At 43.3% G+C, this 18,096-nt stretch overlaps 5 protein-coding genes and 1 non-coding gene across 6 annotated transcripts; 3 read left to right on the plus strand and 3 right to left on the minus strand.

Annotated features, from left to right (window-relative positions):
* Positions 1 to 439: 439 nt before the first annotated feature.
* Positions 440 to 1,489, minus strand: BYT42DRAFT_575033 (ribosomal protein L4 domain-containing protein). The gene is made up of 4 exons (XM_051568922.1): positions 1,402 to 1,489; positions 1,293 to 1,338; positions 942 to 1,220; positions 440 to 852 (listed from the first exon to the last, which is right to left on the minus strand). The coding sequence occupies exons 1-4, from the start codon at positions 1,456 to 1,458 to the stop codon at positions 476 to 478; spliced, it is 759 nt and encodes a 252-aa protein (XP_051422679.1). The 5' UTR covers positions 1,459 to 1,489; the 3' UTR covers positions 440 to 475.
* A 335-nt stretch (positions 1,490 to 1,824) lies between these two features.
* On the plus strand, positions 1,825 to 3,202 carry BYT42DRAFT_390728 (uncharacterized protein). Its single transcript, XM_051563347.1, has 4 exons — positions 1,825 to 1,834; positions 1,903 to 2,548; positions 2,625 to 2,724; positions 2,793 to 3,202. The coding sequence occupies exons 2-4, from the start codon at positions 2,099 to 2,101 to the stop codon at positions 2,930 to 2,932; spliced, it is 690 nt and encodes a 229-aa protein (XP_051422680.1). The 5' UTR covers positions 1,825 to 1,834; positions 1,903 to 2,098; the 3' UTR covers positions 2,933 to 3,202.
* A 226-nt stretch (positions 3,203 to 3,428) lies between these two features.
* Positions 3,429 to 6,271, plus strand: BYT42DRAFT_575039 (glycosyl hydrolases family 31-domain-containing protein). Its single transcript, XM_051568923.1, has 7 exons — positions 3,429 to 3,653; positions 3,727 to 4,148; positions 4,212 to 4,407; positions 4,478 to 5,008; positions 5,109 to 5,377; positions 5,440 to 5,617; positions 5,743 to 6,271. The coding sequence occupies exons 1-7, from the start codon at positions 3,473 to 3,475 to the stop codon at positions 6,204 to 6,206; spliced, it is 2,241 nt and encodes a 746-aa protein (XP_051422681.1). The 5' UTR covers positions 3,429 to 3,472; the 3' UTR covers positions 6,207 to 6,271.
* On the minus strand, positions 6,272 to 7,428 carry BYT42DRAFT_575042 (3,4-dihydroxy-2-butanone 4-phosphate synthase). Its single transcript, XM_051568924.1, has 3 exons — positions 7,247 to 7,428; positions 7,046 to 7,163; positions 6,272 to 6,973 (listed from the first exon to the last, which is right to left on the minus strand). Exons 1-3 carry the CDS (start codon positions 7,314 to 7,316, stop codon positions 6,505 to 6,507), a joined length of 657 nt encoding a protein of 218 aa, XP_051422682.1. The 5' UTR covers positions 7,317 to 7,428; the 3' UTR covers positions 6,272 to 6,504.
* A 1,312-nt stretch (positions 7,429 to 8,740) lies between these two features.
* Positions 8,741 to 8,813, plus strand: BYT42DRAFT_t91. The gene has a single exon. It is a non-coding gene; the product is annotated as a tRNA-Phe (tRNA).
* Positions 8,814 to 9,591: 778 nt separating this feature from the next.
* BYT42DRAFT_575046 (uncharacterized protein) lies at positions 9,592 to 18,007 on the minus strand. The gene is made up of 30 exons (XM_051568925.1): positions 17,796 to 18,007; positions 17,504 to 17,728; positions 17,155 to 17,447; positions 16,972 to 17,099; positions 16,751 to 16,907; positions 16,515 to 16,682; positions 16,408 to 16,451; positions 16,318 to 16,339; positions 16,163 to 16,246; positions 15,644 to 16,102; positions 15,343 to 15,567; positions 14,056 to 15,243; positions 13,505 to 13,973; positions 12,927 to 13,413; positions 12,602 to 12,848; positions 12,433 to 12,527; positions 12,289 to 12,369; positions 12,085 to 12,222; positions 11,935 to 12,022; positions 11,686 to 11,880; positions 11,581 to 11,622; positions 11,307 to 11,520; positions 11,032 to 11,229; positions 10,836 to 10,960; positions 10,683 to 10,768; positions 10,479 to 10,601; positions 10,331 to 10,418; positions 10,056 to 10,271; positions 9,863 to 9,989; positions 9,592 to 9,806 (listed from the first exon to the last, which is right to left on the minus strand). The coding sequence occupies exons 1-30, from the start codon at positions 17,866 to 17,868 to the stop codon at positions 9,787 to 9,789; spliced, it is 6,105 nt and encodes a 2,034-aa protein (XP_051422683.1). The 5' UTR covers positions 17,869 to 18,007; the 3' UTR covers positions 9,592 to 9,786.
* Between the last annotated feature and the right edge of the window lie 89 nt (positions 18,008 to 18,096).

Raw genomic sequence — 18,096 nt, forward strand, 5'->3', positions numbered from 1 at the left:
CAGCATCAGTGTGAGGAATCGGCACCATGTGTATATATTACACAGTTTATCCCTGAACGTCATCGGTGTGTCTGCCATAAATTCTCCCACTGAAAAAGTAAAAGAAATGCTGCGATCGACGGAGATGCCCTCATGTCCAACAAAATGGATATAATTTCCATTCTGTCTAGATCGTGCCTAAAAAAAACCCTCTTAATAGGAAAAAAGCAATCCTTTTTTCTCGAATTTATTCCGAAGCATGCCTTGATGCGGCGGTTTACTCTCAAGGTCAATTTTATACAATTGACCTAGGGCTTGCATAAACATCATTGAAAGTGGCAATACCTCAGTCAATGACAGCTAGTCCGACCGCAGCAGTAACTGCAAGCCAAACGATTGCAAAAAGGCATGGATTGATAGACAGCAATGTCAGGCACGAATGATAACGAACAACAAGAAAAAAGAGCATCCATTATTGATCTATTTATTTATTTATTTATGCTTCTAACAATGATTCTTCTAAAGTATTGATGGCGTCCTTTTCAATGATCACCTTGTCGTAGGTGAGCAAATCCAGTACATTGGTCTCCTCTACGTGAATCACTTCACATCGGGGAATATTACGAGCCGCCAATTCCAAGTAGCTGTTGCAATGGTTCATTACGATGAGTGTCGTGGGTTCACCATACGCTTGTCGCAGCAAACCATCCAACTCGCGTGTTTTGAACGATTCATAATCTTGCAAAGAATCCACCACAATCAGCTGATCTTGAGCGTATTTAGCGCTTAATGCCACACGAAGACCCAACTCTTGAACCTTTCTTGGAAGATCAGTAGCATGGTCTCTGGGTTTAGGACCAAAGGCGATACCACCTAGTTAATTAAATTTGAGTTATTCATTCTTCTTGACAGTTTGGATCTCATGGTTCCATGTTAAAATGACAGTGGCAAAACGACATTACCTCCTCTGAACTGCGGTGCCTTTCGGTTACCCACACGAGCTTTGCCTCGACCCTTTTGCGGTGCTGCTTTCTTGGAAGTACCGGTTACATCGGCACGACCTTTTGTTGAATGTGTTCCTTGACGCATAGCATCCCGTTGCCACACTACTACACGATGCAGAATGTCTCGTCGTAACGGCGCATTAAACACTTGGCGGTTAAGATTGATGATAGATACAGGTTCGTTGGTTTTGAAATCACGGAGAAAAGCTTGAACATGGGTTGGGAAAGAAGGAATGGCTAAAAAAAAAATACAACGTTTCGTTTTAGATCCCATTCGTCGAATCCAATCATGAGAATTCTCGGTCGTACCTTGAGTTGCCACTGTAGCTAATGCTCGTTTCTGGAGCGAAGCCGTCTACATTGGTAAAAAAGGTGAATATTGACCTGGAGAAAAAACCCAACATGTCAGAAAGAATACCTTTAATGCTGCTGACATTGGCAGCGCAGTAGTCGACAAGGATTTTAGAAATGACATTGGGACTTGGTGGTGAGAATTTGCCCTTGCTCGAAAAAAAAAAGTTGACAAAAAAAAAGTAGGCCTCCCCCCACCCAGGGCTTTTTCCATTCCTGGAAAATTTAGCCGTCACAAGCCACCCGAGGGTGGGTCCATCGTGGGTGTCAAACAATGAGGGCATCCAAAAAACTGCTGCTAATTTTTTTCATTTCCGCTCAGGGTCGTCTCACTTTTTTTTTCTTCTTTATCACTTTCATGTCTTTTGCATACGCCGCTTCCCACCGTTCTTCCGACTCACACTATGACTATAGTGATACAGAAAGCTTAAATCACCCAAGTATCGATCGAGATCTCGCCTCATCCTTTTCCTCGCCGAAGTCGTCGCGTGCCTCAATAGGTTTGTAAGTCTGGAAATATCAATATCAATCAATGGTGCTCACCAAGGGAAATCATTGATGAATGCAGATCAGTACAGCGTTTGCTTAATCGGTATGATTCGGATGAACCGGACGATCAGGTAGACCATCCTTTTTTCGCCCCAACCGCTGTCTATCATGCAACCAAAGCACCCGAACTCCGCCCTTCCAGTATCAGCGACTCTGAAAAATCAAATCGTCATCACGTCAAATCCTCCTCCTTTGCTTACACCCCTTCCCTCTCCATGGATGAAGAAACTTTTGATAAGCAGGCAAAATATGCACATGCCATTGTCACGCAGAATGATCAAATCTTAAACTCGCCAGCCGTCCACTCCTCCAGGCCATCATTGGGTCGATTACTTGAAACATCCGAGACGCGAAAACGTATCGAACAGTCTTTATCCAAAATCAATCATCTCAGATCCCTCTCAAGAGCCTCAGCGCGGAGTAATACTACCCTATCGACGGGTGTCTCGTCATCCCTGCAACCGCCGCCTACCACATCGAGCAGCGACAATCGATCGCTTGAGTCGCACCAGCAATCGCGTTCCTCGCACCGCCCATCTCAAACCGCCAAATCATTGAAGGCCAAAAAGCTGAGAAACAAAATGGAGCAAGAACAAGAAATGCTTGTGAAGCGCATTGAGGATCGTTGCGAAGCACTCAAGCAATCTCTGGACGAACGCATGCAGGCAAGTCTTACTCCTTCGTCAGTCGGCCATCTTAGAGAGGTAGAAACTAATCTTGCAGTGGATCACGGTATTACAGTCATTGGAAAACGAATTTCGATCTGCGAAACTGCAACTGGAATCCTCTCGCGCGGGTGTGGAAGAAATGAAAGCTATACAGAGGGAATATATGGCACGAGGTAGGTCGTCGTGAATCAATTGATGAGGTCAATGATAAAATTGTCAGTAAACAATGATAATATTGAAGGTGTGCAGACAGCGCTACAAGGTCCGGTTATCCCTATCGATGAGGAGCAAAAGTTAAGAGAAAGAGCAAAAGAGCTTGAGGTTCGCCAACGTTATGTAGGGAAGTGGCTTGAAGATACGAAAATCATTGAACATCGGTAAAATACCCATAGGCCCTGATGAGCGAGCTGGGAGTAGCGGATATCGAATCATTAAAGTCATTAGCCAAAACATGGCAAGTCAAGGCGAAACTTTACAATCAAGCGCAAAGTTTTGTAGAACGTGCGGATAAAATTATATGGGACACACCCTTTGTATCCACAATTTTGGCGCCACCTGAGCGTGATCCTGTGGAATATGATGAGAGGGAGGCAGATACCGATGATTTATGCGAATTTCATCGCGTGCAATATGAAAAGGCCCTCCTTACTGCGGAAAACGAGAAATTATCCGCCTTTGAACACGCTTCATCCTCATCCGAACGACTGAATGCTACTTTTGAGCGACTTGTTCGCTGGTCACATACTGTTCGCCGTCTCACCTAAGATGAGAGAAAAAAAAACCATCTTACAACCCCATTGACGAAGGAATGACGTTGGTTTTTCGGGAATTTTTCGTACACTAGTATCAGCATTTTTTTTTCCTTTTTCCTCAGTTTTATTTTTCATTTTGTCCTTTTTTATTTTTTATACTGTAAAAACAATGGATACCGTTTTGAACTTTGTGGGTCTCGGTTCGAATCAAGATTATGTCCCTCCACGATTATACATTGGTAATGCCGTACCAAATCGAGTGTACAATGTGGGTGAATTCGCCATCCGTATGGATGCCGAGGCCCGTGCGCTTATTATCAAGGATAAACAAGACCGCATCGTTTGGAAGTGTACGTTGCCTAGTTGGCTATTTATCCATCTTCACGTGTTACTCGGCAGCATACTAAAAAAAATCAATTGCAGCTCTGCATAATATTCCATTCGTATTCAGCTCTCTAGGCGACGACCAAGTCAGCACGGAGGAGGCTGGTCGAATTATCGAGCATGACGAGAATCGCACTCATTTTCAAACCGTCATGCAAATCGATTACGATGCGAAAGAACAATCGTTAAAACTGTCAGGCGGGCTTGGCGTCAAATTAATCTCAACGCATTTGGATTACACGTTCACCCTGACAGCTGTGCAACCTAATCAATTGCAATTCACGGTCACCTTGGGGAAAGCGGAACCGCCCATGACCGACTATCGAAGAATTCTACTCACATTTGAAAGCCGCACGAATGAACATTTTTACGGATTTGGTGAACAGTATGGCTATTCAAGTCTCAAAGGGCATAAGGTTCCTATTCAAACCCGACGACCATCGTATTCAAAAAACAGTGGTGTATGTTAATGCTTGCACGTTTCCAACTCGTGATGGACGTTAATGGGAATATGATGTATATAGTTTATGGCGCATCTCAGTTCCTCATTCAACAGCATGATGACCGGCGCATATGAGAATCTGCCCACGAGCGTGGCTGTACCGCAATTCATTAGCACCGACAATCGATGCTTTTTCTTGGAAAACTCAGAGTACGGTCATTTCGATCTCAGAGAGTCCGATCGTGTCACCGTGCGTCTGAACAGTACCCAAATGACGGGTAAGCCATTTCAGAGCAAGCGACCCATCACTTGCTCCTAAGTCGCTAATGACATGTGTATCATTTTAAGGGCGCATGTTCAATGGTGATTCAATGCTTGATGTGCTTTCTGAATACACGCAACAATTGTCTGGCCGAATGGTCTCTTTACCCTCTTGGGCTTTCAAGGGGGCTATCATCAGTTTGCAAGGTGGACAAGAGAAGATCCAGCAGATTGTAACACGAATTCAAGAATTCAAGGTTCCTGTGGCTGCTATTTGTATCACGGACTGCTTTGGGGAGAATGATTGGCAAATTAACCGCGCATTGTATCCTAATTGGGATCTCTTCATCGATCAACTGAGCAATCAGAACCAATCAACGACGTTACGCGTGCTGGTAGAAGTCCATGGCATCATCAAAGAGAACAATCAGCAAAATTCCAATGTCTTTGTGGAAGCTCATGAAAAGGGATACCTGTTGAAGAACCGTCAGGGATACAATTGGATCATGGAAGATCACGAAAAACGCAAAGGCAACCTTGTGGATCTCACCAATCCCGAAGCTCGTCAATGGCTGAAACATATTATCAAAGACCGGGTATGGACAGCAGGAATTTCAGGTATAAAGCAAAAAAAAAAAAAAAAAAAAAAAAAAAAAAAAAAAAAATCGAACCGGATTGAGTAGTAAACAAACGACTGAATGCATATTTCTGATCGTAGGAATTGTCACCAACGCGGATGATCAGTATCTGATTCCGGGAGCTGGACATATTTCGTTTGACTCTGGCGAAAGTATTGACAGTTATAAAAGTCGCTATGCGGACGATTGGGCTCAATTACATCGTGAAGTTGTACGAGAACTTGATATGGAAGAGGACACAGCGATTGTACATACGAGTGGATATATGCGTGCACCGGGATACACAAATGCCATGCTTGTCAACGATCGTGACGTGACGTGGGATGCACAACATGGTTTGAAATCTGCTGTAGGTATACCCGGCCTCAACACATGCATGGTTCCTTGAATTAATCCTTTCCATCGTTCCAGATCGCTGGTATGCTGTGTGCGGGATTTTCGGGTTACTCGGTGATTCACAGCGACATTGGCGGTACGACCGCGCATACTGCGGCGTTGCCAGGAAACCATCCACCCTCACGCTCTCGAGAATTATTGCATCGGTGGATGGAATTGTCTGCCTTTACAGCGCTGTTCAAAACCGCAGAAGGTAACGATGACTCTTTTTAGTATGTGAGAGAAGCATAAAAATTCATGATATATATCCAAACAGGGGATCTACCCGGCAAAAATGCTCAATTTTATGATCATGAAGGTAACATCTTGCTTTGTCAGAATCCTTCCCACAGCGTTCTTACTCAGTGACAGATTCCATGATACAATTGGCTCATACTGCTCAATTGTATACGTCTTTGACACCTTACCGGAACCATCTGTTCCAAGAAGCAATGGAAAAGGGGTGGCCTGTAATGCGCCACCTGATCATGTATTATCCAAAGGATGCTGTTGTTCGTGAATTAAGCTATCAGCAATTTTTACTGGGTAGCTGTCTCTTAGTAGCTCCTGTCACCACCCCGTCGGCTTCTTTCACCAAGGTCTATTTCCCAAAGGAGGAGAATCGCGAGACCACATGGCGTCACATTTGGACTGGCAAGTACTATCCTGCTGACGGAAGTTACATTGCCGTAGATGCACCGATCGGCAGACCCCCGGTGTTTGTGAAAGAGCCAAGAGAAGACGACGGTCTTTTGAATGATTTGCTGGACTATGCTATCCAGTTTGTACAACGCTCATCTTAGAGAAAAATAAAATAAAACACCGGAATTTATCATGACATGAGGGTACAAGGTAGTCCCTTTCGTGATAGACTATGGTCATGCTTCCAATGTTTTTTATTATTATTTTTATCTTGCAGCATTTTTGAACCCGCGCGATGCACAATTAGCCGAATAAGAAAAATTGAAGCATAAGCTCCCAGGCTTCCAACTCGACCGATGATCTCCGTAAATCCTTGCACATACAAGTGAAACCCCTTTTTCCATGTCTATGCACAATTTCTGTATTTTTTAATTCCAATTGTAACGTGTAAAAAGAGTATTAAGATGATTCCACCTTGCGTCTGTATGCGATGAGGTCTTTTATAGTGATGATCTTGATACCATGCTTGTTGCTGAATTTTATGCAATCATCTCGTCGAGCCATGCCTCCTTCCTCGTCATCTTCTTTAACCAATTCACCGATGCACGCCACGGGGGGGAGTTTAGCAAGCTTACACAAGTCTACGGCCGCCTCGGTGTGACCAAACCGCTCAAACACCCCATTCGGCACCGCACGTAAGGGTAGGATATGGCCAGGTCGAGAAAAGTCGTCCGGTTTACTTGTAGAGTCAGCCAGTTTGCGTGCTGTTAATGCTCGATCGTGAGCGCTGATGCCGGTCGTCGTGCCGTGTTTATAATCCACGGAGACAGTGTAAGCCGTTCGCATGAGCTCGGTATTCCGGGGTACCATCAAAGGTAATTCTAAAGTGTCTAGACGTTCCCCCGTTGTTGGTACGCAAATATAACCACTGTCGAGAGCGTGTATGAGCTTATATTGTATAATCTTTTGGAGTCGTCATTTTCCACTTGGGGTTTTTTACCTCGAGTATTTGACCAAAAATGCCATTTGGGCAGTTGTAATGTTCTCGGCAGCAATAATTAGATCACCTTCATTTTCGCGGTCCTCATCGTCCATTACAAGGACAAACTTATTCTCAGCTAGAAACTCAATGTCAGTAAAACTGAATTTCAACACCATCTCATGGCGCAGTTCTCTTTTTTTATCCCAACCCCCTACTTACCGAAATCTTTTAAAGCATCCTCTACGGAATGAAACTGGAGCTTTTCCGGAACTGCTTGCATATTGACCATTTCCCGTTATGATAGGTAAAAAAAGAACGACTGAAACCAGAAAAGCAAAGGTGAATATGCGAGGAAGCAAAAATGATTAATCGCCCCGTCCGGCTTTTCCACCCATGGACTGTCAAACTGTAATGTCTGACTGATTTCTTTCAAAATCTTACAAATCGGTACTCATTTTCGGATGCCGAAACTTCACGTGCCGTCCACTGAGTGTCACACAACCTTCACCACGGGTTGCGATCTTACCCGATCGTCCCAACACCGAAGGTTCAAGTTGGCCTTTGCTCCTTCTAGAAACCGAGAACGTATGTAAATATGAAATTCACCAACAATAACGTTTCTGTGGCACATACTTACATACATGAAAATGCAGCATGATATACGACGTCAATTTTATCTGCAACTGAGTCTTAATCATTGCTGCACTGGAGTTTGATCAACCGCGTATGTATTTTGTATTTGACAAAAAAAAGTCCCGGTTTCTTAAATCCTTAAAATATTCTGCTTGGCCCATGTTGATCAATCAAAATGCACTTGGCAGTGATCCATAGCACAATTATGCCCTGTCAAAATATTAAAGTAGTGTAACGGTTTACTGTTGCGTCATTTTTATTTTATTTTATCCTGGACCAAGCTGATATATCTTCCCTTTGGATGTGAAAATACGCATGATACGGGACAACAGTAAACGACGGTCAAGTGGCAAACCTAAAATCTGTTAGACAGTAGTAATGTCAGCGATACATTGCGCTTGACTGGTACTAATTGTTTCATTTTTTTTGCAATGTCACTGCTAATGGGAAACAGTAAAAGATGAAAAGCAGTGCGAATGCAGATTATTTAATTATCCGAGGCCTTTTAAGATGTGTGATCCATAGAGAAGTCTATAGATTCTTCATACTTGCCAAAGTCCAAGCTACAATATACGATTCGCTTTAGGATAATCCGGAATATACGATGACTAAGTGACCGTTGAAGTAAATTATTTAATGGTTTCTGTCAAACGGCCAGTAGCTGTCAGATCCTGATGTTATCAGTCTTTACTGCTTTTTTTCAGCTCATTCCAGTTATGCACCTATTAAGCTCCAAGGACATGTTCCAAGCAGGAATTGGGCTCTTGTTTATGGATGCAGATTTTCCTTGCGTTCGCGTTGTCCCTGCTACGCCATTCTTCTATTTTGACAACGAAAAAAACCAGTATAATTTTTGATGCTCCGCCAGAATTTAACCTTTTTTTTTCTTTACATTGATCAAATCACGCACTAAGCCCTATATAAAAATAAAGGGCAACACAACCTCTAGTACATCAGCTTAATCGGCATTCATTATATCTGAAGATTTGCATCAGAGGCGAGAGAGTGACAGACCAAAAATCGCGGAAAATTACTCCTACAAGCGGCTCTTCAATGTCATTTTGGTTAAACTTTCATGAAGCGGCCTTAGCTCAGTTGGGAGAGCGTTAGACTGAAGATCTAAAGGTCATGTGTTCAATCCACATAGGCCGCAATTCCTTTTTGCCTTTTTTTCGCAAAAAAGGGTATATTTTTTTTTTTTTTTTTTTTTGCTGAAATATTGGAAAATGATATTTTGGCATTGTCGACATTTTTCTTCTCTTTTGAACAAGTTGAGATACGATTAGATTTTGTCAAGGCAGACTTTTAAATGGAAATCCAAAGAAAAATACTAGCTCCTTTTCTTTTAATTTTACTGTGAACGTTATCCATCTTCATTGAATTATAGTATTACATGATCTGGCTTATAGGACCATGCAAGAACGCACGGTCACACTGGTCTATTGTTCGCCTTGCGTTTTAGTTGTAGAAGGCGCGAAAGAAAAGATGACCAGAGTTGAAATATTATTCGCTTCTTTGTCGTGTAATGGGAGGTAGAAGAATCGAAACATACAATTACACATACTACACGCAAAATATCAACACTTCAAAAAGTTTGCATTCACGATTCACATCGGAAGCCATTTTGGCTTCACCAAACAAGGTTAATCAGAAAATACTTGAAAATGCTTTCAAACGTGACTATGTGGGTCCTTGTACGTTTCCCTCTTCAATGATTTTGGCCGCTTCGACGCATATTCTTTTTTAAAATCGCGTGGATTAGCCATTACGTCCTACCAGGGTTATCAGGGTAAGCTTAAGTTGTCTTGGAGCAACAGTGGGCTTGAATAACTATGATATGGTGATAAGAAGAAGCGGGGAACAAAATCTATTGCAAATGTGATGGCCGCATTGGGTCGTAGAGACGATGAATAGTTTTTTTTTTTATAAAGGTCGTTGAACCAAGGCATTTATTTGATATGATAGACGATTTTATCCGAATAACCTCAATAGTCATAATGATACGATGATGGTGATTATGATGCGCGTTGATATGCATTAGAAAATTCGATTTTAGGATGGCGAGTATAATACAATGCAAGAGAAATGAACCAGAATGAAGGCCGAAAATAAATTAAGCTAATAGTTTAAATGAAGGGTGCCCATCCTATGGAATCGAAATCAGTCGTCAAGCTGGGAGAACCTATACACGATGTGACCTACCTATATACATGCGGCACAAGTTGCGAGGACTGCTGGCTTCGTCAATGAGTTTCTGAGCTTGCTCTTTGATACCGAGACCAGAATCAATCTTAGCCTCCATCTTGGCCACTTGAGAAGAAATATCATTCTTGTACCATAAAACGAACGTCTTAGTGCCTCCCACCATCTTCCTATCATTTTGAAAACCACTTACGGATGATATATCACCTCTAGGTGATACTTCGTTGACATGATCGTAAATCAGTGTTTCGAATACACTCATCAGTTGCGTTTTATTCGCTCGAAGCACTTGAAGCGTCAGTTCAAACGATCGTCGGAAATTTCCGTTGGTGCGAACCGTGCCCATGGCGTGGGTCATGTTATGTGTCAATCGAAAAGGGACGATTTCAGGCACTGCCAATTTAACGCCCTGAAAGAAGACATTTTCCGTCAATGCAAGTTTACGACCGTCAAACTTACTGTTCTCACCTTTTCAAACAGCATATTGACGTCCACATGAACACAGTCGCCGTTGCTCGTATCGAACAAAATATTCTCTGCATGACGGTCACCTAGTCTAGAAACAGCAAGTCATTACACACACTGTCTCCGTCATCCTGTAATACGCTCTACTTACCCGAGGATATATCCCAGAATGGACATGACAGCCAACGTTTTCGTGTACCTTTTGCGACTTGCAAGCCATTCGGATGGTTCAGGAAAATTTTCAACAAACCATTTATAAAACACAGGAGGCGACCTATGGAAAACAAAGCCCATACCAATGATTTAGGAGATCAACTCTTGGAACAGATGTTTCGTCAGAGCTTCCTCTATCTACCTTGGCAAAATATCCCGTCTGAAAGCTGCATCGAGCTCATTCACATTTTTGCTGGTCAGTCCTGTCTTGGCAATGCCAAATATCAACTGTAATGTACGCCTGTTACCGAATTCTGATTCATTGTTGCCAAAGGAACAATACCGCAACAATTACCTTTGGATCAAGTCCTTGCTTTTGCCAGTAAGTGCACACAATCGATTTCAGAGTCTGAAGATTTTCAATCCATTGCAATAGACCCCATCTTTCACCGAGCGGGATAATGGCATAGGTTCGGATATCTGATAGACGACAGCTTCGTCAATCGATCTACGAATACAGCGAACCGACCTTCTCACATTGTCCAACTTACAGAGCTCCTTCTGTCTGGCTTCCGTATCATGCTTCAAGAACTTGTTGATCATGGTACAGAATTCCATCACACGTGCATCACGTCGGAGATCATCATTTCTTTTGCATAGAAATTTGTACCGCTTGCCATCACTGCCCAAAATGGTGATCGTCTTGGGCTTTTGCAACGAATGCATCACTTGCACATATTTCCCAAATCCTACATCACATCAAAATAAGAGAGGCAATACAAAATACAATAATCCTCCTTTCTATTTTTAATGATGAATGACTCACCGGCAACGGTAGGAAGGTCATCGGGAAACGGCATATGGCCGCTTGATGAATGTTCAGGCAATGATGGAATCAACGTCTTCTCAATGGGGACAGATATAGCCAAATTGCGTATCTTGGAAATGCCAGGAAACGCAGAAAGCTCTACTTCTCGTACATTATCCTCAAACGGCTCACGAGCGAGCTCTTTAAGTGCAGCTGTAAATTGTTGAGCATGCTATCGATACTATCATTAGTGACAAACGACGGATTCATAACAATACTGTATATTACATACCCTGATTATTTTTTTGATGGGTGATGTCTCTGGCTTCTTGGCCTACATTTTGCACGTCAGTCACAGAATGATACCAGTACTCCAATGTGAACCATTCAGACGAACCTCTATACGAGCCAAAATTTCTCGACACCGCTTCTGTAACAGCATATTGGCGGAATCATAAGGACCCTGCAAAGCCCACACCGTCGTTTGCGGATACGCATTGAATACTCGGATAATGATGTCGCGAATGATGGCGGCGATCGTTTCGTTTTCTTTCACCAATCGGGATATAAGGCGAGGTAAAACGCTGATAAACTATGAAGCGTTCAATCACATGTTATGGGCCTCTGTCTTATAAATTCGTTATACCTGGTAGAGCGGAATTTGTTGCGAATATTGCTCCATCATTTTGTTGACATTGTTGTATGTTTTCTCCAAGTTGGGAGACGAGGATTTTCTAGAAAAATAAAGGTATAAGCTCACCGACAGTAATCTCAATCACGAGCTTTCAATACGTACGCTGCCATATATTTATCCATTAAATCAGCTACCTGAAACCAGACGGTGATCAATCTTGGCATAGTATAGTAATAGTACTTGGAGCCCATTTTTAGCGCTCGCACATAGAACCCAACAATGTGCGAGGAATAGCCGACGCTGAATAAGCTTTCAAGTCAGAGCGGCCAGCAGGCCGTGTATTGAAGACCGTTTTCATACACTCACATTTTCTTTTGGGGAGAATCATTGCTTTTTGCCATTGCATTGTCAAAGAATTTTCCAAGTCTAAAAAAGGCCTTTTCCCAGCTTCAAGGTGCCGTGAGTAAATTTCATGCACAGCCATCATCAATCAATTCTTCACCAACTTACGTAGGATTGCGCTTGGTCACCTCGCGAAATATGGTATGCACTATTTTCTGTTCTACCATCAGTTCTTCGGAATACTTGGCTTTCAATAACATGGCCTATATCATCGACAAAAATAGCGTAAGTGTGTTATTCACCCTAAGCTTTATCAAGAAATCGCGGTCCAACTGACCTGCGGCGTTAAATCGCGTCGATTTTGAAGAACAGCTAGTGCCTTGATGCATTCATCGTTGGCCCAGTACCACCTCGCTCTTTCAAGGTAGGCTTCGGGGGTATCCAGGGCTTCTGCTTTGAGCAAAGCATGCAAAGCGTCGGGCATATCACCTGATTTGCGCGCTTTCCTGGCTTTCAGCAACCAGAAACTACCGCCATCCACCGAAAGATCCAACGTATTTCCATTTAAAGTGGCATGGCTGGGCCTTGAGTCGTAAATAGCAGACGAGTTCATTATTTATGCACATTCACAAGATCAACATGGGATGTCTCCCCCCAGTTACCTCAGGGAAAATAAAACGGTTTGCCGAAGTTTAAAGATGTTTTTCTGGAGAGCATAAGACGGTGGGGCCAATGAGATTTGTCGATCCCAGTTACTGCATAGATCCCGCATAGGTTGCTTGTCTTGGACACGAAGGCTACGTTCCCAAGCGACTTGACTGTCTTCCAGTTCCTGCAAGATTTGCAGTTGCAAGATGTGTTCGAGTGATTTCTGATACGATTCCATGCTGCTTGTCGACAAATACTCCAGTTGTTCTTGTCGGGCTTGTTCAAGATCACAGAAGAAGGCCAGCATTCGATTCTTACGCAAGTTCGCCAGCGCGCTAGCCAAGTATGCTTCAAACGTCTTTCCCATGGGTACTTGGCTGTATCGTTCAAGAGCTGACCAATCGCCTAATTTCCATGCTGCTTCGGCTCGATACACATTGAGTTGAGGTAACCATTCCGGACGTCTTTCAATGTAATGGTTCACCATCAGCGACACCGTCTCTGCGAAACAAAATCGCCGGAAAAAAATGAAACCCGTCAGCATAAGGTTTGTGGTTGTATCGCTGATCGATTTTCCCTTGTATTGCCTTACCAAAGTTGTCACTTATACGTAAGCAATTGATGTAATCCGTATGCTTGGATAAATCGTCGGGGTGACGTGATAACAATTCCTCATAGCACACTTTGGCTTTGTCCAGGTAACCCAACGATTGAAACTGCAAGATTTCCTCCTCAAGCGTGAGTTCCCCTTTAAGCAAGACAAAAATGGCCTGCATATCGTCCTTATCATCAAGTTGAGCGTAACTTTGCCGCAAGTTTCTGAGAATAGCGGATGGGATATCGTCCTGATTTTGAAAGGTTTCAGACACGTAGGTCTCCAAATGCATCAATGCTTGGGCGTAAGCTCGAGAACGGAACGAAGCCATGGCCATGAGTTCATTAGGGATCTCCATGAGAAATGACTGAATAAGGGCAATTTCTTTCTTTGATACCGAATTCTGGGTCGCTGCACGACGTCGATGAATCCATTTACGACAGTGTTCCGTGATACGAACGGTTGCCTAGTAATATTGCTCTTCTCAGTATGTCACAGGAGCCAAGTGGACCCAACCCTTTGCAGAAAAAAAGGAAAACGGATATTACCTGAAAGGAGGCTTGGGCCATATTTTCCGACCGTGAAGACGCTTGACTATTGGTATTCAATACGGTTTTCAGTTCCATGATGATGTTGTCCCGCTGTTTGGAAGTTCCTGCGAGCAAGACGTGGAGCACCAGGTAAGGTTGCAGGTAAATTGCGAGGCCTAGATGCCCTGATTTGATGCTGGGGATGCAAGCGGAAAAGAGCGATTTCGCGTCTCCACGGGCTTGTTCAACGAGTGTATTGTACCAAATTGTCATCCATTCCGTAAAACTCTGGCACGTAGGGTAAATCGGACTAGCGGGAGCCGAGAAATCCCATTTGCACTCGAACGATGAAGACAATAGGGGAGTCAACATGGTTTGAACCGCAGCGGGAAATTGCATCCAGTGATGTTGCACATTCGGATTGACGGAGGCGCCCTCGAGAATGATGACAAAATTGGCTTGTTTCAAGAGCTCTTGCAAGGTGTATTGAAGGCACTGATGGACGAGTTCGTTCGAGGATGCATGAAACGCAGGCACCAAATGATGTTTGATCAGGTTGCAAATGAAATCACGATTCTCGTTCTTGTCTGTAAAATTTTGAAGGAGGATCATGCTCGTTTCGGCCATATGGATGTCGAGTAAACTAGGATCTCGGGCGCCCAAGAGCCCAAGGCATAAGGCGGCCACCTTGCGAATTTTGTCGTTTTCCATGCGTTTTCTCGACATTTCCAGCAAAAGGGAGTATAATTCGCTTTGATATTTGGCGACCGTATCACTCAGCGTGCCATGGTCCTTGAAAAGCTGATGCAGCTGTTCGAGAGCACTGAGGGTTTCCAACGCCCCTCCCTGATAAGCTTGCTGAATAATGGCCGGAATCGCTTGATCTAAAGTGACTTCTTCTCGTGCCGTGTCAATGTAAGATTTCACCGGCGCTAGTTCTTCCACATCAGGGATTTTTGGCAGTCGCTCCAATACCGAACTGGTCAGGTCGACTTTTTCCAGGACAAGGTCTCGCAACAATGTAGCCAATCGATCCTTGTTGGTGCGATCACACAAGGCAAACAGATCCAGAAGCCCGCTCACGATAGCCGTCATATGGATCAAAAGATCGGCAGCAGGAAGAATATCGATAAGTAATGACCATAGCCGCAGAGCCTCGTCCACCCGCGACGGTAAGTCCCCCACGGAATGAAGAATACTCATAAGCTAAATCCATCCGGTGAGAATGGTTCATCTTGACCAGCGTGGTCTCAGCTGTGCGCGGATGCATCGTCTGATTTTTCATTTTTTTTTTTTTTTCATTACCTGCAATACATGTGAGCGAATGTCAGGTCCGACAATGCGCATAATTTCCATCAAGGCGTCTAGTGTGTAAGGATGACTTGTCTTGCGACTACCGAGTCGTTCCTCAGTAATGAAATTGCCCACTCTGTCCAAGATGGCAAGAAAAAATCGGGAAAGAAGTCGTGTAGGCGTGAGCGGTTCTTTCGGTTGCATAAGGTCAATCACTGACTGCAACGCCTCAAGCACCTGTTACAAGCATAAATGAATTTTTTCTTCTCTTGTTCAGCGGTAACAAATAATGACGAAAGGTGCTGGTACTTACTTTATCTTTCTTGAACGGTTCGCCAAACTCCATCGCCAGCAAGGAAGTTACCTTGGTTTTATGCTTTTTTAGCAATGTTGTGATTGCGTTGGGTGTATTGTACAGTCGTTTGATGTGAGAAAAACCATTGTCAGCGTAATTTTGATCATGGCTAAGGAATAGATCCACAAAGATGTAAAAGCCCTCTTGATCACACAGAGCGGTTGGCGTGAGACCAAATACACGGGCCAGTTCTTCAATGGCGTCATTATCTTGTGAAGCAGCCAGAGCGTAGGGTAGCACATAACCCATTTTCGAGGCGAGATAGCTGTGGACTTTCATATCATATAGCGAAGCAATGTTTTGCAAAATGATAGGGTCCACTGTCAAATAATAGACAGCCAACTGAGCCAATTCGCGCTCAAAGGGAAGAAGCAGTTCGGTCATCTTTACTTGGGTTACTTTTGCAATCGTCTTTAGCTGTATAATGTTTTTCTGTGTAAGTTACGATATCCCCAACGTTCCAACTTGCAACAGTACCTTTATCACGGCAACTATTCCATTATCACCGTCTCCGATGGACGGAACCGTTTCTGGAACCAAAGCCAACAGTGTATCACTAACCTAATCATAGTATGAACAAATCATCGTCAATGGTTCATGCTTTTATCGGCACATGAGCTTTTCATGCTTACCCTTTGAGAGTTTTCATCCGACCTATTCAATTTTTTTTAAATCAGCAAATGAGTACGGTTTCGTGATTAACATATCTTCCAACTACTTACATATGCTTATCGAGTTCGGCCGGATTCGAATACACGCTGTGCAACTATTTTTTTCTCATGAACGTTATTATCAAATTGTGCCAGTGGTGACTTTTCAAAACTTTTACCATCAGCTGGTCGTCTTTCAAAGACGCGGCGTCGAGTAATTGACGGATATGTATTGCCAATACTTGTAGGTGGTCATCATTTTCATCAAAACGGTCAAGATATGATTTCAAATGCGGTGGGATGATATGATTGCGAAGAAGAAGTGAAGCCAGCTTCAGCATACATTCCTGAAATATATATAGACGTCAGATGATCCGCTTCTGCGTATGCGACCACAAAGATTCTTTAGTTGTACCTGAAAATCAAGGGGGAGGGCGCGATGTGGGTCGCTTAAAAGGGTATCGTAAATGGAGCTCAGGATGTCGATATGATCGATGATATCCAATGTCGGAAATGTTTCGAGAAAAAGGTGCAGGGATAATGTAAGCTCTTCCAGAAGATCACGGACATCTCTGTTAAAACAAATCAGTTACTGTCCATGTGTAGCCAGGTGTGAACCAATTCTTCAATTCTTACGGCTGCTGTTGGTAAGAAGATAGTTGATCAATGTCCGATAACCATCGAACAAGGATATTTTCAGCATGGCAGTTCTGAATATCGATGAGTTGGTGAATGATCATGGTCTTGATGAGATGACTACACGACTATATATGGGCATTTAGTTTTAATTTTCCATCCATCGTACCTTTTTCCCATTACCTCTGTCAAAATCAAGTACACGGGATTCGCAGGAGATACTTTCATATCCAGCATATAGGGAAGTAGCGAGCTGTTCCGTCGGAACACATCACCAAATAATATGAAGGTAGTTTCTGCAACGGAAGCTAATGAGCGTATGACAATAGACAGCAGTCGAAGTGTAACATGAATATCGCTTTCCAGATTAAGATGGGAGAGATCAAGGGTCGAATTTGATCCCATCGACAATTCAATATGCATATCCAATTTTTTTATATCTTGCGAAATATCACTGTTCACCGCATTGAGCAATTCTAGATAATTGTAATTTTAATAACGCACTTTTCTCGTATACATGCTCATAACATACCTTTCAGCAAATGCACGTAATCGTTGAGCAATTTTCGCGTGAGTTTCGGATCCGAATCAGCAATATAGATGATAAGCTTGGAAATCGTCAAGCTGTATTCGTGAATTGTATCTTTTGAGAATCCTTGTGCGTCGGCCGCATGATATATGATCTTCTCCAAGAGGCGGAAGCAGAAGCTCAGATCGAGATCTAGTTTGAGGCATTCATGGAGTGTTCGGCCAATGTCTGCAATTTTGAAGTCGGTCAGAATTAGTGGTTTAAAACGACGGCAAGCTCACAGGACTCAACAAACCAGCAATATCGTCTCTGTCTTGGATCTGCTCTTCAATGATAGTCTCAAGACTAGCAGGAATTTCTGGTTCCATGAGACTCAACGAGCAGAAGATCGTCGAAAGTGGCAGCGGAGAAGCAACTGTTGGCGCGTAACGCGACTTCTTTTTTCCCGAAATGGCGATGACCTAGTGGCAGACGCGATTTTTCGTCACTGGCCAGTCACATGCCCACTTTTAATAAAAGGCACACTGATATCTATTCTACTGCTAACGTGGATTGCACAGTCCAATGCGAGGAAAAGATCTCTGTGTGACAATGAA

The sequence above is a fragment of the Radiomyces spectabilis genome, assembly GCF_025331425.1.
Source record: "Radiomyces spectabilis strain NRRL 2753 chromosome Unknown BYT42scaffold_8, whole genome shotgun sequence".
NCBI classification, from domain to species: domain Eukaryota; kingdom Fungi; phylum Mucoromycota; class Mucoromycetes; order Mucorales; family Radiomycetaceae; genus Radiomyces; species Radiomyces spectabilis.

What these genes read in the sequence shown, in the direction of transcription:
- BYT42DRAFT_575039 (XM_051568923.1), top strand. Translation starts at nt 3,473, where the DNA reads ATGGATACCGTTTTGAACTTTGTGGGTCTCGGTTCGAATCAAGATTAT. An exon ending in CGTATTCAAAAAACAGTGGT is followed by an intron (nt 4,149 to 4,211) that starts GTATGTTAATGC and finishes TGATGTATATAG; the next exon opens with TTTATGGCGCATCTCAGTTC. An exon ending in GAACAGTACCCAAATGACGG is followed by an intron (nt 4,408 to 4,477) that starts GTAAGCCATTTC and finishes TATCATTTTAAG; the next exon opens with GGCGCATGTTCAATGGTGAT.
- BYT42DRAFT_575046 (XM_051568925.1), bottom strand. Translation starts at nt 17,868, where the DNA reads ATGGAACCAGAAATTCCTGCTAGTCTTGAGACTATCATTGAAGAGCAG. An exon ending in CCCTCCCCCTTGATTTTCAG is followed by an intron (nt 16,683 to 16,750) that starts GTACAACTAAAG and finishes TATATATTTCAG; the next exon opens with GAATGTATGCTGAAGCTGGC. An exon ending in TCAATATGCTGTTTGAAAAG is followed by an intron (nt 10,272 to 10,330) that starts GTGAGAACAGTA and finishes GTCTTCTTTCAG; the next exon opens with GGCGTTAAATTGGCAGTGCC.
- BYT42DRAFT_575042 (XM_051568924.1), bottom strand. Translation starts at nt 7,316, where the DNA reads ATGGTCAATATGCAAGCAGTTCCGGAAAAGCTCCAGTTTCATTCCGTA. An exon ending in GGATGCTTTAAAAGATTTCG is followed by an intron (nt 7,164 to 7,246) that starts GTAAGTAGGGGG and finishes TTGAGTTTCTAG; the next exon opens with CTGAGAATAAGTTTGTCCTT. An exon ending in TTTTTGGTCAAATACTCGAG is followed by an intron (nt 6,974 to 7,045) that starts GTAAAAAACCCC and finishes CGCTCTCGACAG; the next exon opens with TGGTTATATTTGCGTACCAA.
- BYT42DRAFT_390728 (XM_051563347.1), top strand. Translation starts at nt 2,099, where the DNA reads ATGGATGAAGAAACTTTTGATAAGCAGGCAAAATATGCACATGCCATT. An exon ending in CTCTGGACGAACGCATGCAG is followed by an intron (nt 2,549 to 2,624) that starts GCAAGTCTTACT and finishes ACGGTATTACAG; the next exon opens with TCATTGGAAAACGAATTTCG. An exon ending in GAGGGAATATATGGCACGAG is followed by an intron (nt 2,725 to 2,792) that starts GTAGGTCGTCGT and finishes ATAATATTGAAG; the next exon opens with GTGTGCAGACAGCGCTACAA.
- BYT42DRAFT_575033 (XM_051568922.1), bottom strand. Translation starts at nt 1,458, where the DNA reads ATGTCATTTCTAAAATCCTTGTCGACTACTGCGCTGCCAATGTCAGCA. An exon ending in CAATGTCAGCAGCATTAAAG is followed by an intron (nt 1,339 to 1,401) that starts GTATTCTTTCTG and finishes TTACCAATGTAG; the next exon opens with ACGGCTTCGCTCCAGAAACG. An exon ending in AGCTACAGTGGCAACTCAAG is followed by an intron (nt 1,221 to 1,292) that starts GTACGACCGAGA and finishes TTTTTTTTTTAG; the next exon opens with CCATTCCTTCTTTCCCAACC.